This window comes from Gymnoscopelus braueri (assembly GCF_963280865.1).
Source record: "Gymnoscopelus braueri genome assembly, chromosome: 6".
NCBI classification, from domain to species: domain Eukaryota; kingdom Metazoa; phylum Chordata; class Actinopteri; order Myctophiformes; family Myctophidae; genus Gymnoscopelus; species Gymnoscopelus braueri.
The window spans coordinates 34,488,923-34,510,176 of NC_137607.1; the positions used below are offsets into that span (position 1 = coordinate 34,488,923).

Here is a 21,254-nt window from a genome sequence, read left to right on the forward strand (position 1 = left end):
CCGGCACTCCATCAACCCCTCGCAGAAATCAAACTGAAATAATTGAAGGCCTTTACAGAATAATAGACCTGTGTGCAAGTGAGTTGTGTTGGATCTGTGAGATGATTGTTTAGACTGATGATTGAAGAAAAACAACAAAACAACAGAGAACTCACCTTTATCAGTAGCGCTGTCTGGACTCCGATGTAGTCAATAAGCTGCAGTTGGGCTAAAGCCTGTAAAAAAACAAAGAGAGAGTACAACTGACTGTGCAAAAAAATATTCTTCAAGAGAGACCGTTATAGATGGATTATATATAGTATAAGGATTAAAGCAGGTTTGAGTTAGGGAACAAAGAAACGCGTTCCTTCCGGGAAACGCTGGCAATAAGCCATTTCCTGCATTGGTGCAAACAGTTTAGCTTGGGCTAGCACTAAAGGTCCCTCCAAGGGTTAAGGGTTGTGTTTGTGTGTGACTGGAAGCCTCGCAAAACAAAACAAAGAGTCTGAAAAGGAAAAACGAGCAAACAAAAAAAGCTACCCAAGCAGTTATTCTGCTGACATCTTATTCTTTCCTTTTATCCTTTCACTCTGAGGCTCACGGGTGAGGAGATAAACAATAATTAATTCACATATTCTAAGCTTGCTGACTATAATTCATAGCACTATACTAATACTGTCAATACGTAAGCATAGTTACTGTTGTTCTTCTGTCTCTAGGGAGTGTGCTTGCCAGAGGCAGCCCTGGTCAGAACTTGTGAGTTTAGGTTCAGCTTTTTTTTTGGCTCCTACAGTAAGAGCTCCATCAAGTCAGCAAATGCTTTGAAAAAGATCTCTGTGTCCACTTAGTCCATGTCACATGGTAACTGGATAAGTGGTGGTCCCCAGGCGTGTGTTAAGTACCTCCATCAAAACGAAGAGGCCAGCGAAGAACAGTAACGTGGCCCACTCCACCCGGTGTAAAATGATCTCAAAGTCCTGGATGTCAGCCAGGACCAGAAGCCACAGAGCCCCCAGGATAGCGATCCAACCTGAAGACAGAACAAGACAATTACAGGAGTAGTCCTAGAACCAGACAACAACTGTAGCTTTACCAGGTTGAGAGGAAACAATCACCCACAAATAATTCATGACAAACTGTTACCAGCTTTTGGTTTGCACTCGAAACTGTTGGACAGACAGACTCACCGTCCGTTCGACCAACCAGCAAAGGAAAGACGTAGAGTCTAATTATAATATGGACTTCGTTTTCAATCATTAGCCATCTTCTATAGTTGGTTACTACTGTATGTGCAGTTTGATAACATAACATTGACAAACTGGCTGCTAGTGTGCTTCACGTATCCTTAGGCCAAGTGTAAAGAAAGATCTTATAAATACTTCACATACAGTACAAAAGTGCTTCAAAAGAGCAATGTTGGGGTAACTAAGATATTCACTACATTACATAGATTTACAAACTTTTATGATCTTTGTGAATTTCACTTTCACTTCATCAGGTATGTCCTGGTTGTGCAGACTGTTGATGCTGCATTTGCTTTGTTCTGTTTTGTGAAGTCAAGCATGGAACGGTGTGATGTCATTGTTCGACTTTAAAGGGGACCTTTGGCCAGGGCCATTATCCAGTAAGCACAGAGCACACTGTACCATCATTCACAGGTTTAACCACTTAAGCCCTATATTCTTTGTCATAAACGACTAATAGCTAAAATAGCCAATCTACAAGATCAAACCACTGATCAAACATGCCGATCAGATATGCCCATATATGGAGATCTCTGTATCTGTCGGTCCTTGTCCCTTTTCTGCCCATATATGGAGATTCCTGATGTCATTAGTTTATGCCCATATATGGGCATGCCCCCTTTTGGGCCCATAATATGGAGTTGACTGATTTGTTTGCGCCAGGACGGCTGGCCAGTCCTCCCTTAAAGGGATACTTCACTTTCGGGCCGGGCCCACATTTAAAAAAAATATTAAAAATAAATGAAAAAAGTTATGGAAAATTCATGGCCCCCTCACGCATTAGTAGGACACTCTAATGCGTGAGGGGGCCATGAATTTTCCATAACTTTTTTCATTTATTTTTAATCTTTTTTTTAAAAGCGGGCCCGGCCCTAAAGTGAAGTATCCCTTTAAGCCAATTTTAATATAGGACGGATGTTTTAATTTTTTCTTTCTTTTTTGGGCGGTGAAACCGCCCCTATATGTGAGGTTTGGATATTTGCACACCAAATCCTGCGCTGTGATTGGCCACCAGTGTACCCCCCTAACCCTGCACTGTGATTGGCCAATCACAGTCTATTCAGGACTGTGATTGGCTAGGGAAACATGACACATGTGCATAGCCCTATAAATAGGACTATGCACTTAAAAAAAACACATTTATGTTTTTTTTTTAGTGAATCACACATTGTTGACTCCATTCAGTATTGTGATTAGCTAGCAAGACACCGCCCACTTCACACTGGGTGTGATTTTTTTGTCTATAATGACATGCCTAAAATAGGAACGCCAGGTTAAAAGTGGTAATAGAAATAAAATCAAAATAACTATCACAAACAACTTGTAGCCCATATTAATACTTTGGAGGCTCAAAATATTTTCAAAATGTGTTCATTAAGTCATTGTAAAGGAGTTCCATCTGTCCTGCGCTTAAATTTCATTCCATTGCAATTATTCTGTAAAAAGACACCGTGACCCTTTTCTACGCGTTGCGAACAGCACAGATGCTGCTGCTGCTTCTTTGCACATCTGTTTCCTGCTGCTAATCTTTTACAGGATAACACTGAAGTTATAAATTGTGATAACTAAACCTCATATTTCAACCTGGTATCTATTTGATTGGGGCATGTCATTACATTACATTACATTACATAGCAGATCTACAAACTCACAATGTGACACGTTGTGAGCTTGTAGATCGGCTATTTTCACAGCAACAACACTATCATATGGAAAAGTGTACCGTAAATACAGTACAATGGCTTCCAAGCCTTTTGCTCAAGTTGAGTACCTACATCTCTAGCTCTTGGGCTCCCACTCACACCATCACTGACTGACTGTCCTTTGTGTTATCTAAATGCTTCCATTTACCTTAGCAATAATTTGCTCATAATCATAACAAATACAAATGTCACTGGCTATCTTGCAATCTCGCAAACCGCTGGACCGATCAGCGACAACAATCTTTCAAATATGTGTTATACTTTTTGAAATATTTGACTTAAATGTGAAGTTAATGGGGCTGTGATTGGTCTCAAAGGGGGGGATGGTGAGGCTTTTGATATCCCCCTCTCATCACTCTTTTATCACTGGTTGGGATATACCCTGCTTCTGGTCAGACTGAATTTAATTTCCTTTTGGGTCTCATATATTTGATATTTAATGTTTGATAATATCCCAATTTAACAACTTCATTAAACATGTATGTTAATCATATTAACCCTTGCATATTTTGGTCAAAACTTTTCATTATTATTTGTCTTTTTTCCCCTTTTTTTTGTAAAACACCACATTATATCACAACTCTATTTTTGCTATACAAAGAAGTATATACAGGGCTCAAGTGGTTAAGAAAATCCTTTTGCAAATCGAACCCTGCTCTGAGTTAAATTAACACTCAATATATAATGATTAACTCTCAAGTATTAATCTTCAGTTAAAACTATCCAAACTCTCATGAAACAAGCCATGAGGTTGAAAGTGTTGAGATAAAACTGAGAAATATGGGCTGCGTTGACGTTTAACGAACTACAGCTGGAACCTTAAATAATAGCATGTCCATAAGGTTGAACTGTAAAACGTGGTCTATTATAGAAATAAATTCAGCCTCATGCTGTCTGATGAAGGTATAACCACCATTACAATAAATACCAGTTCTTATTCAGACAAAAAACAAAAACAAAAACAGTTCTTTAAAGGACTGCTTCAGTTTTCTCTAAGGAACTGTACCCATTACTGAGGCTTATGATTTCTTCATTGGACTTATTACACCTTTGAATATATTCATTGTACACAAGCAACTGTGCCGTCTTTATTTGTTTGCCTGATGGCTGCTGTGTGTGGTAATGAAGACAGCATGCTCAAAATACACTTCAAATAATTCAAGGTTAGAAATGCTGAATTGCTGCTCTGCTGTGCAGAGGTATTTGAAACGACATAGTGAAAGTTCTCTCTTTCGTGGTGAGGAGTTTCAACAGGAGGGCATAATGCATGTGTAGGAACTCTTTTTTTTTTAGGCACTCGGGTGGTACAGGGGTAAAGTACCTGCCCATCACAGCTGAGTATAGGGGTTCGAATCCACCGCAGTGCAACCCACTTGTAGAGTGGGTGCGTGTTCGGGGGAGGGCAGCCGGCCGGGGAGGGGGTCTTTGTCACTGCCCCTACTCCTACGGGCAGGGGTGGCACCTGTAATGTTGTACAGGAGGAGTAGTACAGAGGCACTACAACCTCCCGGTGGGGGCTCCTCACTAGCAGGTGAGCCAGTAGGGTATAATAGCAGTGGCGAGCATGTGGGAGGAATTAAAGTATTTGGCATAAAGACTAAATTGGGAGGGGGACATTTTATTTTTTAAATTATTGTCTACTCTAAATCTAGGTAAAAAGAAAGTGGCCCTGACCAACCTGTAGGCGTCACTACTAGGTAAAAAGAAACGTGGCCCTGACCAACCTGTAGGCGTCACTACTGCAGCGACAGTCAGCCTCACCTACAGACTTCGAACCTCAGTCTCTAGGGTGGTGGTCAGAAAACGCAGAAACGTTATCCCTTCACCACTTGGACACCCATCTCTCACTCTCAGTATTTTCTTCTTAATACACCAAGCTATATACAGCATGTTTGACTCAGAACCTGGGGCCAACTGAGGAGGCCATGCCATCAGGAGGCCATGCCACCAGCATTGCATAGCCCAGTTGAGTCAGCAACTCAATACTTGAACCAGCTGGGCCAATGCTGAATCAGCTGGGCAGGATACGAGGGCACAGTGAGTGCCCTGGCATCCCCCCAGGATGAGCTGCTCGGCTCGCCTTGTTGGTGCCGCGACCCTGACCCCGGATCATTAAATCCACAGTGTTAGATTAATGGAGTCTTAACCACTTTCAACCTGGGTTCCCCATTTTGTGCATGTCATTGTAGGTGAAAACTGTAAAAATTACAAATAAATGAGAATAGCAGATCTACAAGCTCACAATGTGTCACAACATGTCGTTGTGAGCTACAAGTTAGTACTGTATATATCGGCTTAAATAGTTAAAGTATGTTCAATATTTATTATTTTCAATAATTCATTCAGATGTAGGTGACAAAAACAATACAGGAGCAAACTTTTGATTTCCTCACTGCTTCGATATACAGTATATCCCCAGGGGAGGCAGGCCCCTAAACATGGAGCTAAACGGGCAGCAGACAGTAAAGCTAAAGATCTCTCCAATTAAAAAGGAGCTTCTAGGGGAGTCTGAGCTCATTTATCATACACAGACAGCACAACACTGTTGCTAGATAGGAAATATGCCGTGAACCCTAGCTCCATCTCGATTGTTTATCTACAGTCTGTGTGTTTGTGAGGTGCTTCAAGCGTGGAGCAATAGTATCAGAGCACGTGGCAAAGCCCAAAGATAAAATGTGGGGTGCTTTGGAAAGCATAAAGATTGTGGAGTAAGACCCACTCAAACGGATAACAAAAGGGAAGTCGGGACAACGCTGGCGATACATCTGAACAGGCTTTCAATCATCCCCTTGCCCTACCCTCGGCTTAAACTCAACATTCAAAACTAATCAAATCCACTGAAACACACAATCTATTTATTATTCCTGTGATCTTGAACAACAAAGGCGTCATTGTGAATGTTGCCATGCCACCTTAATGATTTTTGAATGATGCTCAGTTTGGAGAAACAAACCAGCTCAGTGTCAGTGGCCTTGCAGTTAGAGTGTCCACCCTGAGATTGGGTGGTCGGGGTTCGATCCCTGGTCGGGTTGTACAAAGACTCTAAAAATGGGACCAAATGCCTCCCTGCTTGGCACTCAGCATCAAGGGTTGGATTGGGGGTGAGTCTCTGCGACATACTAGCACCACGTCCAGGGGGTGTACTTGTACTTCAAGCTGCCTCACGCTACAGAAACAGGAGATAGGCTCCTGCCCTATGGGCGGCAAGGCTTACTACTTACTTAGTTTGGAGCAACACCGTCTGTATCCGACACATGCGCTGGCCCAGCCTGACTGCGACCCGCATGCATTAATGAGAGCCGTGTTTAGGACGGACCCGCTGCAGGGAGTGAACACATGGCACTGCGGGTCATTTCCATTTAGGGAAATGTCATAGCGAGGCATAGGTGAGCGGTGCTTGTAATTAATTGAGCGTGTCTGTGATGGCGAGAGACGAGAGGCCTGTTTGTACGAAGACAGCCATCTTCATCTGAGGCTTGATACTGTAAGGTTTAATGGGTTGCTGTTAAGGTCAGCCGGTGTCCGCGCACGCACGCACGCACACACACACACACGCACAACCCCTGGCCAAATGTCCAGATTCAAAACTCCTCCATAAATAAGCCTGATTTATCCTTAGTTGCGCACCGGTGTCGCACACAACAGATTTCCAAGCTTACAACACGTCACACTGCGACGCGTTGTGGGCTTGTAGATCAGCTGTTTTCGGTGCAAGCCTTAACGGGCCAGCAACACAGATATAATGGCAGTCAAGCTCTCCGTCCCTCAAGGACGTGTTTACGAACACCAGCTGGCACACACATCACAAGTTGCAAATGAAAGTGCTGTTGTTAAAAAAATTATGTGTTCATTCTCGCTTTCTCTGAAAGGATATCTGAAAGTCAAAAGCTCCCATTCGAATAGATATTAATAATAATACATACGATTTATATGGCGCTTTTCTAGGTACTCAAAGTCCCTTTACAGAAACAAGATAAAAACTACTTTATTAGGAAGAACTAGTTAAAAAAGGTTTTTAAAAAACTATAAAATAAAAGGTAAACAAAGGGGGGTTGGGATTTTATGTACTGTAGGGATTGCGAGTCTGAAAAGGTGGGTTTTGAGTGTGGTTTTAAACGTGGTGAGGGTGAGAGCAGCTCTGATGTGAGCTGGGAGTGAGTTCCACAGTGAGGGGGCGGCCACCGAGAAGGACCTGTCACCCCAGGTTCGCTTATTTGTCCTGAGGGCGTCCAGGAGGTCCAGGAGGGTGGAGTGGGTGGTGGCAGTGATGGTTGTGGACGGGAGGTAGAGATGTGTATCATTCGCATAACAGTGAAAACGGAGACCGTGTCTGACCGAGTGAAGAGGAGAGGGCCAAGTACTGAGCCTTGGGGGACGCTGTGGGTGACAGGAGTTGTGAGTGATTGGCAGTTAATGGAGATGAAATGATGTCTGTCAGTGAGGTATGATTTGAACCAGGAGAGGGCGGTGTCAGTAATTCCAAGGGTGGATTTTGAGGCATGAGATGAGTATGGAATGGTGTATGGTATCAGTCAAAGCAGCACTGAGGTCAAGGAGGATGAGGATGTTGAGTGAGCCGGTGTCAGAGGATAGCAGGAGGTCATTTGTTACTTTGATGAGGGCAGTGTGTGTGCAATGTTTGGTACGGAATCCGGATTGAAATTGTTCATACAGGTAATTTGTTTCCAGGTATTCAGTGATTTGGGTCGCGACAATTCGTTCCAGAATTTCTTACAGAAATGGGAGGTTTGAGACGGGCCAGTAGTTATTGGGGGAGTCTTTGTGATGAGTGGTGATTCCAGAGAAGTGGGAAGTGCCGGTGGAGTTGATGGTGCCTTTATAGAGCTGCATGTGTTGTCTGAATGGTGAGACCGGTCTTCCTGGCGAGCCTTTCCAGCTGGCAGCCATCTTGGACTTGAGGTGGCGAAGTTCATCCGTGTAAAGGTGACAGATCGGGTTTGGACGGGTGCGAGCTGGTCCAGGCAAGAGGAGAGTGAGGTGCTGAAGATGTTAACCAGTTTGGTGGGAGAATCAGTCTGTGTGAAAGAGGAGACGGAGATGGCATCAGAGAGGGATGCGGAGAGAGAAGAAGGGTTGATGAACTTGAGGTTGCAGAGGTTTATGGTGCGTTTTAGCTTCTCATGGGGGGTGGGAGTGTCAATATGGAAAGAGATGGCCAGATGATCAGAGATGGTGGCGAGGTTGGTGGTGGATATATGGCTGATATTGGTGCCGGTGGAGCAGATTAGGTCTAGGGTATGGCCTTTATCGTGGGTGGGGAATTTGATGTGTTGGGTGAAGTTGAACAATGTCAGGATTTCCAGGAATTCGGATGCAGTTGTGCAGACAGAAGAGTCAACGTGGAGGTTGAAGTCAACAAGAAGTGTAAGTAACAGATGGGGATATGGCACAGAGGTGTGTGAGGAATCCTGACAGGTCGGAGAGAAAGGAGGGGCTCGATAAATGACTGCGATGACCAGGGGTTTGGGGCCAGACAGTTTGAAGGTAAGGGATTCGAATGATGGGGGGCCTGAATGGGAATTATGGTTGTTTTGATGTTAAGAAGGTGGATGACAGCAATTCCACCGCCCCGCCCGTCCAGGCGAGTTTGTACATGTAGTTTGTTGTTGTGATTGTGTGACGTCACAGCTGGATGGTGGCTAGACCACAGAGAGGGAATGGAGTTTTCTGTGCGAACAACAAACTTGCGTCGGCTGACCCTGGAAGAGTGCAAACTGAGTAGGCAGCGGTCCTAGCAACAGAGGCTAACTGCACCGAGAACAGCGGGAAGGCTGTCTGGGGGATGCCTCTCAGCGGCAGTGAAGGAGTTGGATTGTCCGGTGGATCGATGGACGGATCACCTCTCAGCGGTAGTGGGGACACACAGATCCGACTGTGATGGTACAAAAATACGGATCCAGATGCAGTGTGGTCCCGGGTTGTTGTCACCTGGAGGTAGGACTGCAAGTAGCACCGGTAACAGGTAGGTGAACAACACTAATCAAATACATTAGGCTAATTTTATTTAATTAGGGACAGGGCTAAGGGAAAGAGAAATTTTAAATTAGCTTAGATAGTTGATAAAAAGAGTAAAAATACTTAAAAGTTGTAAAAATTAGTAAACACTACTTTAAAGTAAATAAAGTGACTAAAAATACTTTAAAGTAAATACCTTGAGTAAAAATACTTAAAAGTACTCAAAATGAGTAAAAATACTTAAAAGTTGAAAAAAATAGTAAAAATACTTAAAAGTTGAGAAAAAGAGTAAAAATACTTAAAAGTTGTAAAAATTAGTAAGAAATACTTTAAAGTAAATAAAGTGACTAAAAATAATTTAAAGTAAATACATTGAGTAACAATACTTAAGAGTACTTAAATTGAGTAAAAATACTTAGTAGTACTCAAATGAGTAAAAATACTTAAAGGTTGTTAAAATTAGCAAAAATACTTAAACATAGTTAAAATGAGTAATTATACTTAAAAGTTGATAAAAAATTGTACAAATACTCTTTTAGTACCGCCTCAATACCAGAACCCACACATCAAATAGAGTAGTACCGTCTGAATGCCAGCGCCCACACATCAAATAGATTTGTACCGCCTGAATGACAGCACACACTCATCAACCAGAGTAGGCACCGCTTACTCACACTGGGTGTGATTTTTTTCTTTGCCAACCACAGTATCAGCTTCCTGACAGTACTACAACACTCTCGACATTCACCTGTTCACTGAGCCTTTTCTGCGTGCTTGTTTCAGGGGGGGGGGGGGGGGGGTTACCAGTTGATAGCGGAGCAGTACAGTTTTGTAATTACAGCACATACTGTAAATAGATTTGATGCGAGCACAGTACAACATCCATGTAATTTGCTGGTTGCGTTTGGCCTGTCCAGCCCATTATTAGAGCTAATTTCAAATGGAAGGAAGAGGAAATGATGCCTTATAATTACACCACAGAACCTATAACTATTCAGCGTGGCCTGTGAAAACAATGCAATGATTCTTATTTGTGGAGGTTTTCCCCCTCCTCTAATGAGATATGGATGCGCTTGCTTACCAAGATCCAGGTGGATGCTGGGAAGGAAGGAGTTGAGGAAGAACATGAAGATGACAACGGCCAAGACGGAAACACACTTGACCAAGAGGATTGTGTCAGTTATTCTGTGCTGTGGACGAGAGAAACATATTTTTGTTTTAGTTTTCTGAATGGGAAGAAAATACAATGACCGTATTGCAGCTGTTCCCAAACGTTTCCCATGCAAAGGACCGCAAAATAACCATAGGCTCTGGCTGCGGCCCCCCATTGCGAAATGTCTTAAAAAAAAGAAAGAGAAAATAATAACGTCACAGTCTGCTATTTTCACTATTTATGAAACAATTTGAAAAACATTTTTACGAAACTGACATGCCCAAAATAGGGACGGCAGGTTGAATGTGTTTTCTTTGAATGATTTTCTTTCGTTTTTTTTCTGCCTACCTGGTGCCCCCTGGGGGGCACATTACTTAACATAAATGCAAACCATAGTCACACAGAAGTGGAGATATGTAAGACAGTGATGGATGAAAGATAATTGCCACTACCTTTTTTTGAAGTTCTTGAATGTTTTGCTCCCAATTCTTATCCTCTTGAGAAATTTCCCTGTAAAACATTGTGAAAAGAGCTGAAGGAATGTTTTTTGAGGACTTTCCCCAAGCCTTCAGAATCAATACTGGTTATAGTATTAGTATAATAACAGTTTGGATGAACATGTTATGTTGATGTTGCTATTGCTGCTATAGATATTCTTCAGGCTTATTATCCTAGCTTTATTATTGTTATTGTTTCGATGTTGATGTTGCACAGTATGGCAGACAGTATGCCACCCTTGCTAACTGGCAAATGTGAGCAACAAAAAAAAGTCCTAAAATGAAACGTAAATCAGTCCTTCAGCTTTCCGTTTTACCTTTGAAAGGTCCTCATCATTTTGCGGAGCAGATTCTCCAGGTTGAATACTTTTTGCATCAGGAGACATTTGACGGCTGTTTCCTCACGGCTGGCAGGGTTAATGCGCTGGGCTGTCTGCCTCCAGACGAGGATCTCATGCTTGAGTTCTGACAGGAGTGACACACACACACACAGACACACAGACACACACACACACACACACACACACAGAGAGAGAGACTGTCACCTGTTTGAGGTCACGACAGGTGAATGTCTCTGGCGAAGTGACAAATCTCTGTCAACATCCCCTCAGCTTGTTTTCCTGTTTTGTTCTATTTCTCAGCAGCGTGATGAGTCTGCTGGAAACAGCTGGGAGCTGAGGGCTCCATCCATCCAGCTGAAAATATGTTGCATAGTACCGGTCAATACGCTGTGTGCCCCCCCCCCCCCCCCATGGAGGGACTAATGCAAGGATGGTTTGCATTGACCAGCTGTGCTGCAACAGCGGAGATACGGCTCCCAAAATCAAGACCCCGGTGTGGGTATCAGTGGGTGTCATGCGCTGGAGGTGGGGGTGTTGCTAGGTGACCTTAACAGGAACTAATTGGCACAGGGGGAGCGGATGCCCCTGTTTGCTGAACCCATGCAATTACCAATCGTGGCGGGGGATTTCATAGCGCCCCCCCCTCCACACATCTGTAGGGGAAGCAAAGGAGGCTGGCATGCAGAGGCGGTGGGCTCCACAGGGTAGGATTTACGGGGGAGCTGTGGGCTCTGTGTTGGAACAGTCTGTGTGGAGCTCAGCGGTGGCTTTCTTCAATCTGCCCAGGGCACATTGTGACGCCGCTTCTCCCAAAAGCTCTCCTGTCTTAAATGAGGGTTTGGTGACCAGCTGGGGACAGAGTCTCCTCTGTGTCAATTGGTGGCACTCTTCTCAGCATGGCGGAGAGAGGCAACATTGTGCCTGCAGGGATATTGTAGTCGATTTCATAGAAATGTTCCTGCTGTATTAGCTTGTTATTATCTTACAGGCTTGGGGGTCTCAAATATGACCCAACAAAAAAAACTGTCTTTAGTTACACCGAACAGTAGTAGGATTAAAGTTTTTATGACGTGGCTCCTCAGAGGCGAGCTGTCTAGAAAAGGGTCCGTCTGTCTGTCTGTGTCTGGAGCTAATCTCACAAACCGCTGGACCAAATGTCTTGTGCACACTGCCAGTGGAAGCCAAAGGGGCTCTGAACTTTTTAATTTTTAAATTTTATTTAAGTAGAAAAAAGTAATCCCCTCACGTATTAGAAGGACAATATCAGTCACAACAAACAGGAACGTGTGTTTTCCATGAGCCTAACATGGTTAACATGGAGTTTGAAGTTGAATGGGCTTATATACTGTAGGAGGGGGCGTGTCTGACCAAATGAACAATATACTTTGGTGTACGACAAATAGTGAAAATAGCCGATCTACAAACCGCTGGACCGTAATCCAGTGAAAAGATGATGAACCCAAATACTCAACAGGAAGTATGTGGTGTTAGGACTGCAGACACAGACAGTGGAAGATGGCAGGTATGGAAAAGGTCATCACTCGCCACAGGAGGCGGGGGGGGGGGGGTGGGAAGGGGGCACGCACCTGCTCTGAATTTGAAAACTGCTTCATAAAAAAATGGGACGCTGTGGTATATTAATTCTGGTTATTTAAGGGAGACTCTGCCAGACATGTCCTCATACTCCACAGTTCAGAGTTGTTTGCTTCTTAAGTTTGATCGTAAATAAAAGTGTGCCTTGGCCCAGACTGTTGAGGCTGTATTTCTGTTCTTACTACCAGTTAGTCACGGCCAACAGCTGATTGTATCAGCTGTTAAGGGGTCTGTCTGAGATGAGCTGGGGCTGTCGGAGACCGCAGGGGAGCCGCCAGACTCGCGAGGGAACAAAACCGGTGGAGGGGCTGACAGGTGAAAGTTCTAAAGACTTCATAGAGGTAAGCATCACCAGATCTAACTGTAGCGCTCCAACTCCCGCACAAGCTTCTCTTCCCCCCAGAGAAGTGACGTTCCACATCCCCAAAGCCAGCCTCTGCTGCCTTCCTGCCATGACGACACATTGATGTTACACACTCCATATGATTTATGACAAAGACCGGAAAATATAAATCTCTCCGGACATACTGACCAGTTGACACAGCAGTTCGGATTATAATATCCCTCTCTCTCTGTCTCCCACAAACACACGCTGTTAAGTTACACCCATTTCCTGTTAATAATAACCTGTGTAAAATGCGCTGCATTGGGAGGTAAATGCGAGACACTTTATTGTGAAGGTAAGACCGGAACAAAAGAGTGGTTGTTGCTGCAAAGTTGTTGCATAGAGTTATGAGTTGTCGGCAGTCGAGCCAGATCGGCGTGCCGGTCTGGTTATAAACTTGTGTATTGTCAAACAGTCAAAACAAGTTGTACCATTAGTTAGAATACGTCACAGACACTTTGAAACGAGAGGGCACTTGTGAGTAAAATTGGCAAGTTGTCCTACCACAAATTAACAACAATGCACACGCATTTGAAGACAACAAACATGGATCCCTAAAGAGTCTTTATAACAGCTATCCACACTGCAACTTTAGCATCGAGGTGAAACACAACGTTAAATCATAAAAGTGGACATGTTAAAACGTTACCACTTGAACTGGATAACTATGAGGAGACTACAAGATTCCCACAAATGCTTAATCAACTTTCCCAAAAAGCTGTCCTAACGAGACGCACGGACGGCATCCACTGCCTGTCTATTACAGTATAACCTGTGATTAGCCTATAATTTATTGCCTCAGGTCAGCTGAGCCACGTTATGAAATCTGACGTACCCATTGTTGTGCAGTACCCTTTGATTGTTTGTTATTCTGAAGGAAAACGTTCAAACGCAATGGAGTATTAAGAAACCATTACACACGCTGAATGCGCTCAATGCGCAAATGGTAATGTAGGCAATTAATGTATTTGTGCAAGATGACCCTGCAATATAAAATGTGTATATTACTTGTTCTAGCTGGAAAAGAAAGCCCAGGATAGTGGACTCTGGCGGACTGTAGTCAACGGCCTATGCTCCATGAAAAGGAGCGATAGGCATAAGTAAGTAAGTAAGTATATTGCTCGTTATGTTCAAATAGTTCAATCCAAAATATAATGCTGTAAGTGTTAGGCTGCATTTACGCACCTGCTCGTCATTAATGCATAAAAACACATATTTTTATCAGATGTCCGAGAAACTTTAATCATGCCAGATGTTGGGACCGGCAGTTTAAAATCCTAGCGCGACTTCTGATAAATATATAAAATATCTTCAGCTGCAATCAATCAAATGAACCAATGAAATCAGCCAAATCAAATGAAGATATGGGAAAATGAACCAGAACAGGAAACAGTATACCACCTTCCAGAGATCCGGGACTACAGTTATGCACAGAGCCTATAAAAGATGTAAGGCTTTGTTCCCATTTCAGCCCAGGTAGATGTAAAAAACGTAATTAAACTGTTAATAAGTGCATAGTTAACCGCCAATATATGCATAATAAACTGTTTACGTTAGTGAGACTGAATAAATGTGTTTGTAATGCTTTAACTTTAAGACACTCAAGGCTTTTATTAATGTTATTAAGCAGTCTATAAACTATTAATACGTTTCTTGTAAGCTCTTAAAAATGTCATAATAATCTAACAACAACAATGTTTACAATGCTAATATTGAAACTTAAATATCTTTAAGAACATATACTGTAATAATGTTAATAATCATCTTATGAGGACTTATAAGTTCCGTATTAGCTATTAATTAATGCTTACTACGGTCTTATATGAAAATAAAGGTGTTTACAATGCTATTATTAACACATATAACTTTACTAATAAATACTAAGGTTAATAAGTATATTATAAGGACTAATAAGTGTCTTATCAACTAATGCTTATTAACAGGATGTTTGTTTAGTGTTTAGTGCTACCCCATTGGGAAACTCATTAGAGGTAGGCTCATTAATTTATGACGCACCTCAGTGGTCTCATACAGTAGTCTCATACGTATGTATGTTTGTATGCACAGTATGTATGCACAGTATATATGTATGTACTGTATGTAGGTATGAATGTATGTACATAAGTCTAAGGAGAAAGGTTTTCCAGAACAACAACTTTTCACTTGTCGCGTGTGAGCACCATCTCTGCGAGTCCGATGAGGGCATCACGTTCTGCTGATGGCCTGAGCAGTTTGATTTGCCTGATGGCCTCTTGGCAGTAGCACTGGGCTAGGTAGGTAGTCTGCTCCACGCCATCACTCTGCAGAACACACCGCCATGCTCGTTCCACATCTCCTTTACAACTGAACCGTCTCATGATCATCGCATGCAGTTCAGGAAACTGCTGACAAGCAAACAGGACTGGTCCGGTGGCCAAGCCCAACTTGAGGTCGGCAGCTGAGGGCTTACCCAGCTGATTGGCACACGAAGTGAAGTCCAGCACATCATCAACCAGCTGAAACGCAATGCCAACGTTCCTCCCATATTGATAGGCTATTTCATGGACTTCAGGGTCACAGTTCACCAGAATAGATACTGCTTTACAGCTGTTTGCGATGAGACTTGCTGTCTTCTTGAAGGTTTTCTCGAGGTAGTGCTTAAATCTCTCGTTCTCATTCTCCTTTGAGCCCAGCTGCATGAATTCACCTCGAACCAGGTCTTCAATGACCTGTGAAAGCACGGAGACCACTGAGGTGTCTCCTATACGAGCCAAAGCCATGGAGACAGCAGCCAGGATGAAATCTCCAGCCAAGATAGCCTTTCTTTCGCCCCACACTTCATGGATGGTGCTCTTTCCTCGCCGTTTGTCTGAGCCATCGATGACATCGTCATGTACAAGGCTGGCAGTGTGGATCATCTCAGAGATCATGGCTATTGACCGCTGACCTGGGAGCAGATCTCCATCTCTGTTGTTGTGGATGTTCAGGGCTCTGGCCATCAGGACAACTATCGTGGGTCGAAAAGCCTTGCCTTTCCCATCAAAGTAGTAGTCACACAGAGACCTCAGCTCTTCTCTGGACACAAATAATTCCTTTTTGATGTCTTCATACAGGTGTATTAGGTCTTTTTGAGCTATTATGAAGGGATCTTTTAGCTTAGCATCACTATGTATATTGTTGCAGAAAAACTGGGGCGTGGGGTACAGCAACCGTGCCTTGTGCCTGGTGAGAGATGATCTGAACATTGAGTTTGTGTAGACAGGATGTGACGTTCCACAGAGAGAACCTAGTCCCCTCCAAGATGTCGCAGTGGAGGAGAAAGCACCACCGCCCTGAGCATTCATCGGGGACACTGGTTCTAATGAAGATAAACTAGAACAACCTGTAGTCCTCCATTTCCAACAGTGCCTCCACGGAATCGCCATGTTCCACCAGTACCTACAGTATTATCCATTACCATAGCACTTCAAGGCTAGTATATGACGTCAATACTATGATGTCATAATGATGACATCAGGGATCACCATATATGGGTATAAAAGGGACACAGACAGACAAGACAGACATTTCTATACATGGGCATAAGAGATATGGGGGTTTATAGATGTATAATATATCTCCGGAATTCAACATTCAATCCGACCGAACTCCCTCCCACTCGGTACACCACCCACTCGGGTCCTCTGTGATACACACACCAAGTTTGAAGTTGGTCTGTCGGACGGAGACATGTGGTGGACAACACATGGACACACATACTCACTCAGCTATCCAAAAGAAATCCCATTGGGTGTGCCCATCTGTCTGTGTCCGTTTCATGCCCATTTAAAGAGATCTCTGTATCTGTCTGTTTTCCTGTGTCTCTTTTATGCCCATATATGGAGATTTCTGTATCTGTCTGCGTCCCTTTTATGCCCATTATATATGGAGTTCTTTGTCAGCCATGCCAAAATATGGAGTCCAGCCCAGTCTATGACATCAGGGCACTGGGGATTTTCAGATGTTTTGGACAACTACTGATAAGACCGACTTCACAAACTTGAAACCGAGGACACTTGGTCCTCTGTGATGTGCAAGTTTGAAGTCGGACTGTTCTCCAGATATGCAGGGACCCACGGATGGACGGACAGATACGTACGCAGAGATACTGCATTTATAGTAGGATAATAATAATATATCTTTCTAATTAAGTAAATTGTGAATACAGTTATAACCTTTAGACCTTACTTAATGGAGACGGAAATATGCTGGAGGATACATACTCTATTACATTGTGACCGATGAGAGATGACCCTCCTTATCACCCCCAAATGCACCAACATCATATCTAGGAATGACATGGCCATCAGATAAGGATAATGGGAATAATGTGGAAATTACCTGAGATGGAGGGGGTTTCACCGACCAGAGGGCACTGTCGTCATCATCATCACCACGTGATGAAGCTAGAGGGCTCAGTTAATTACTTGACCCTAGTATGTCATAATAGGCGAACATTCTGCAAAAATAGCTGATCTACAAGCTCACAATGCGTCGCTAAGGGATTCGGAGTAGAGGGATAAAAGTATAGACCCCTGGGGGACCCAGGTCAATTATGTTACTCTGAGGTCACTGCCGCCCCCAAGCCGGTGAGCAGTGGCTTCTATGCGCGTAGATGTTATGAGGGGGTTAATGTACTCAGGTTGCCCACGTCAGACGTGACCTCACATTCTGTACACACATTTGCCAGGAGAAATTAGGTTGGAGAAAAGGGGTTGAGGATGCAAGCAAAGTGGTAAATAGTTCAAAAGATGTGATGAATTCATTAGTGTATTCAAAACTTCTGACCAAAAATACTTTGACAGTACCACTGTAGTGTGGCTCCAAAGATGATTTATGACTGCATTTTCTTTGCAGCTTTACACTTTCCTCTTGATCTCCTGAAATATCTTTGGCTAGCACATGACTTAAGTATTTAAACACAGTCCAGCTCTGGTAACGCCAAAATGTTCATCAAGTTCACCTCTAATCATCGATATCTCTGAGTTATCAACTACAGTTAATGTCACTCACCCACAATCTCGATGGACTCTTTGTTGTATAGCTTTTTGTTCCAATAGAGCATCCGTAGGAAAGGGAAAGAGGTGAGGAGGACAAGAGACATTCCAAGGAACATGTACCCGGTGAAACCAGCGAAGTCGATTCCCTGAGAGACACAGAAAAATGCATCATCAATAAACAGTGGTGGACAAAGTATATACTCAAGTAAATGCTCAAGTATTCAAAAGTAAAAATTACTAACATACATTGTACTAACGTACATTTTCAGTTATTCTAAGGAATTGTTTTAAATAGTGCAAACAGCAGATCAACAAGCTCACACAACGCGTTGGCGTGTTGTTAATGGTTAATTCCTCATATATTTTTGAAAGTTTCAGTCCCATGAGTCCCTTCCTAGAAATGTAGTGGGGTCAAAAGTACAATATTTCTATTTCAAATGTAATGGAGTGAAAATCAGCTTGCAAAAAACAAAAACAAAAAAGTAGTACTCCACTAGTACGGTTTGAAGTCAATTCAAAGTACAGTACAGGGGGAAATTTTGCATCTCAAATGCCCCACTAAAAGTGAGGTAAATACATAGTATTACTATGTACCCATGTGTTCATGTGGAAAGTATTCAATTTAGAGCCTCATTATTTACTTCCTCTGCAAATGAACAGCTATGGGATGTGTAATTTATTCATAATCCAAAATAGCATGTATATGCCAAACATGTGCAGCTCTACAAACTCACTATGAGCTTGTAGATCGGCTATTTTTGGCAAGGGACACCGTCATATGACAAAGTATACATTGGGCTTTATTGACTACTAGAGCTGTAGCTTCAGATAAAAGTATCAGAACAGGAATTTAACCTCCGATAGGCCTCAAACAATTACTGTCATAGAAGAATGGATAACAATAGCCGTGGTGGATTGAACATGGCACTAATAAGTGGTCTTGAAAGTGGTTAAAAAAATAAAAAAGAAGCACCGGTAGCCTGGGGGAAATGACAGGAATAAAGCAAAGAATTCTATCATGGAGCCAGTGGGGTGCTGGTAATTGCATCCTTATTGTAATTCAGTTCCAGCCTAGCTCCTAGTTTGGCAAGGAGCCAGATTTCACTGTCTGCATATGGGAAAGAAATGGCTGCTTTTGTCCACCCGTCATCTGAGATCCATTAAATGTCACACCGTCATTACACGGCCCTATCACCCACTCAAAGTGTAATTTGTAAAACATGGAGAAAAAAACAAAAAACATGGAACATTACGAAAACAACGGCTGAGTTTGTGTCATCTTCATGATCCAGACCGTGTATTGCACTGTATGGAGAGAGAGAGAGAGCTAAGGCACATGCTGTAGTACTGTAATAATGCTTGATAACAGTGACCTCTACAGGACACATCATTTCTAGCTGAAACAGAAGCCCGGGAGAAACGAGGGACAGTGGAGGATAAAATCATCATCGATAATAATACCCCGTCATCTCAGATAACAGCTCTAATGCCTTGGGCGTCATCTATATCACTGGGTCTCAACGTGGGGTCTTGAGGGGCTTCCGGAGTGTACAAATATAACCAAATGGACAGTGTGCAAATGGAATCAAATGGAGCCATAATGGTCCATTTGATTCCATTTGTACATTCTCAGATTTAAACTTAAGATCCTCAGTTAACGGTGGCGGCAGTGTCTCAGGAGGCAGAGGGACCGCTTGGGAAACGGAAGGTTCCCAGATCTATCCCCGGCTCCCCCTGGGTGAGAGTCAAAACGTCCTTGAGCAGGACATTGTAACCCTACGCTAATACTGTAGATCCTGATGAGCAGGTTGGTGTCTTGCATGGTTTCCTCTGCCGTCGGTGTGTCGCACATTGCGAAGTGCTTTGGATAAAGGGGCTACAGTATATAAATGCACCATCTACCACTGAGGATTTTGCAGAGATTTTCCAGAGATTTATAATATCATATGAAATGGGGGTCTGTGACCTAATGCTTATTAAACTGGGGGTCCTTGAAATGAAAAAGCTTTAGAATCACTGGTCAATATCACACAGACTCATTGCACGATGGCTCATACTGTAGTCAAGTGCCTCTTTCAGGCCACTTGGCTAGTTTGCTATCATTCACGTTTGGTATATATAAGGCTACGGACCTGCAAGGGTCCACTTGGTTCTTAACTATGAAAAATTTAGCTGGGGACCTCCTGGAACCCCCTCAAGGACCCCTGGGGGTCCCCGGAAGATTCCCCATAGGAAGATTTGTGTTGTTAAAGTTTTTAAAAATAATTTCAAGATTTGACAAGAATTGCCTAAAGTATAAAATTGAGTTAAAAACTGATTTTGATGCTATATTAAGTAACTTCCCCTCCTTGAGGGGATCCCCTGATACCCCTCAAGGAAGGGGTTCCCCCCGAACCCCACTTTAAGAACCACACTGGTGTAGAATCCATCTCAATTCAGTAGAAGTGAAATTTGGTTGACGAGTTGGAGAGCCTGTAGCCTACTGCTCCCATGCTGCATTTCTTTCAACTATTCAAACGCAAGGACACTGCACTCTGTCAAGGGCCTGCACTTCTCTCACTCACACACACACAGTGATGGACAGTAGTACATTTATTTGAGTACTGTACTTTAGTACATTTGTTGAGTATCTGTACTTTACTTGAGTATTTGTATTTTTGGATATTTAAACTTTCACTTCAGATAGGATACTTGGACTTTCACTCCACCACATTTCAAAGACAAATGTTGTACTTTTGACTCTACTACATTTCTAGGAAGGGGAAAAAGTACATTATGAATTAACCACTTGAGCCCTTTTTCAAATAAAGTGAAAATAGCAGATCTGCAAGCTCACAAGGCGTCTCGGCAAAAAATTATCTTAAGTCATGGCTTCATTTTAACACTAACTGGTCATAGTTAAATTCTTACCCTGGATAGCCCGCCCCCCTTCTGTTTTGGATAATACTCTAAGTGTACCTCTTGTCCTTTATGTATTCCAAACTGTATTTAAGGATTCCATTTCTTGGATGTGTTATGGTTGTTTGTACAGTATGTTGCATGTTGTTTTATGTATCTCATGTGGACCACAATGGAAACAAGCGTCACCTTTTTTGTGTCTAATCCACGTTGGCGTTTTTGAATGGTGACAATGTTGTGATTTTAAAATTGTCAATAAAGTATCCTATCCTAATGGTGCATTGTGAGCTTGTAGATCTGCTATTTTCACTATTTTCTTTTTTGGTGTGGACATTTCTGGAATGTCAAAATTTCAATACAGCAATGCATTGATATTAAAAAGAAAATCTACTTTCTAATGTGTACTTTTGAATGCATTTCTAAAAGCATGGACTTTTGAATACTTAAGTATCTTTAAAAGCAAGTAC

The 21,254-nt window shown here is 42.7% G+C and overlaps 2 protein-coding genes across 2 annotated transcripts in view; both read right to left on the reverse strand.

Moving 5' to 3' along the window:
* oca2 (oculocutaneous albinism II) overlaps positions 1-21,254 on the reverse strand; it is a gene marked incomplete at its 5' end in the record, with an annotated part of 76,137 nt that overhangs the window by 24,380 nt on the left and 30,503 nt on the right. Inside the window, 6 exons of the mRNA XM_080429740.1 lie at positions 156-215; positions 882-1,009; positions 9,984-10,092; positions 10,508-10,565; positions 10,870-11,017; positions 17,903-18,035. Of these exons, the coding sequence (XP_080285866.1) occupies positions 156-215; positions 882-1,009; positions 9,984-10,092; positions 10,508-10,565; positions 10,870-11,017; positions 17,903-18,035 (636 nt within the window). The remainder of the gene's footprint in view (positions 1-155; positions 216-881; positions 1,010-9,983; positions 10,093-10,507; positions 10,566-10,869; positions 11,018-17,902; positions 18,036-21,254) is intronic.
* Positions 15,031-15,836, reverse strand: LOC308087199 (all trans-polyprenyl-diphosphate synthase PDSS1-like; the record flags this gene model as incomplete). The annotated part of the gene is made up of 1 exon (XM_080430917.1): positions 15,031-15,836. Exon 1 carries the CDS (start codon positions 15,778-15,780, stop codon positions 15,031-15,033), a length of 750 nt encoding a protein of 249 aa, XP_080287043.1. The 5' UTR covers positions 15,781-15,836.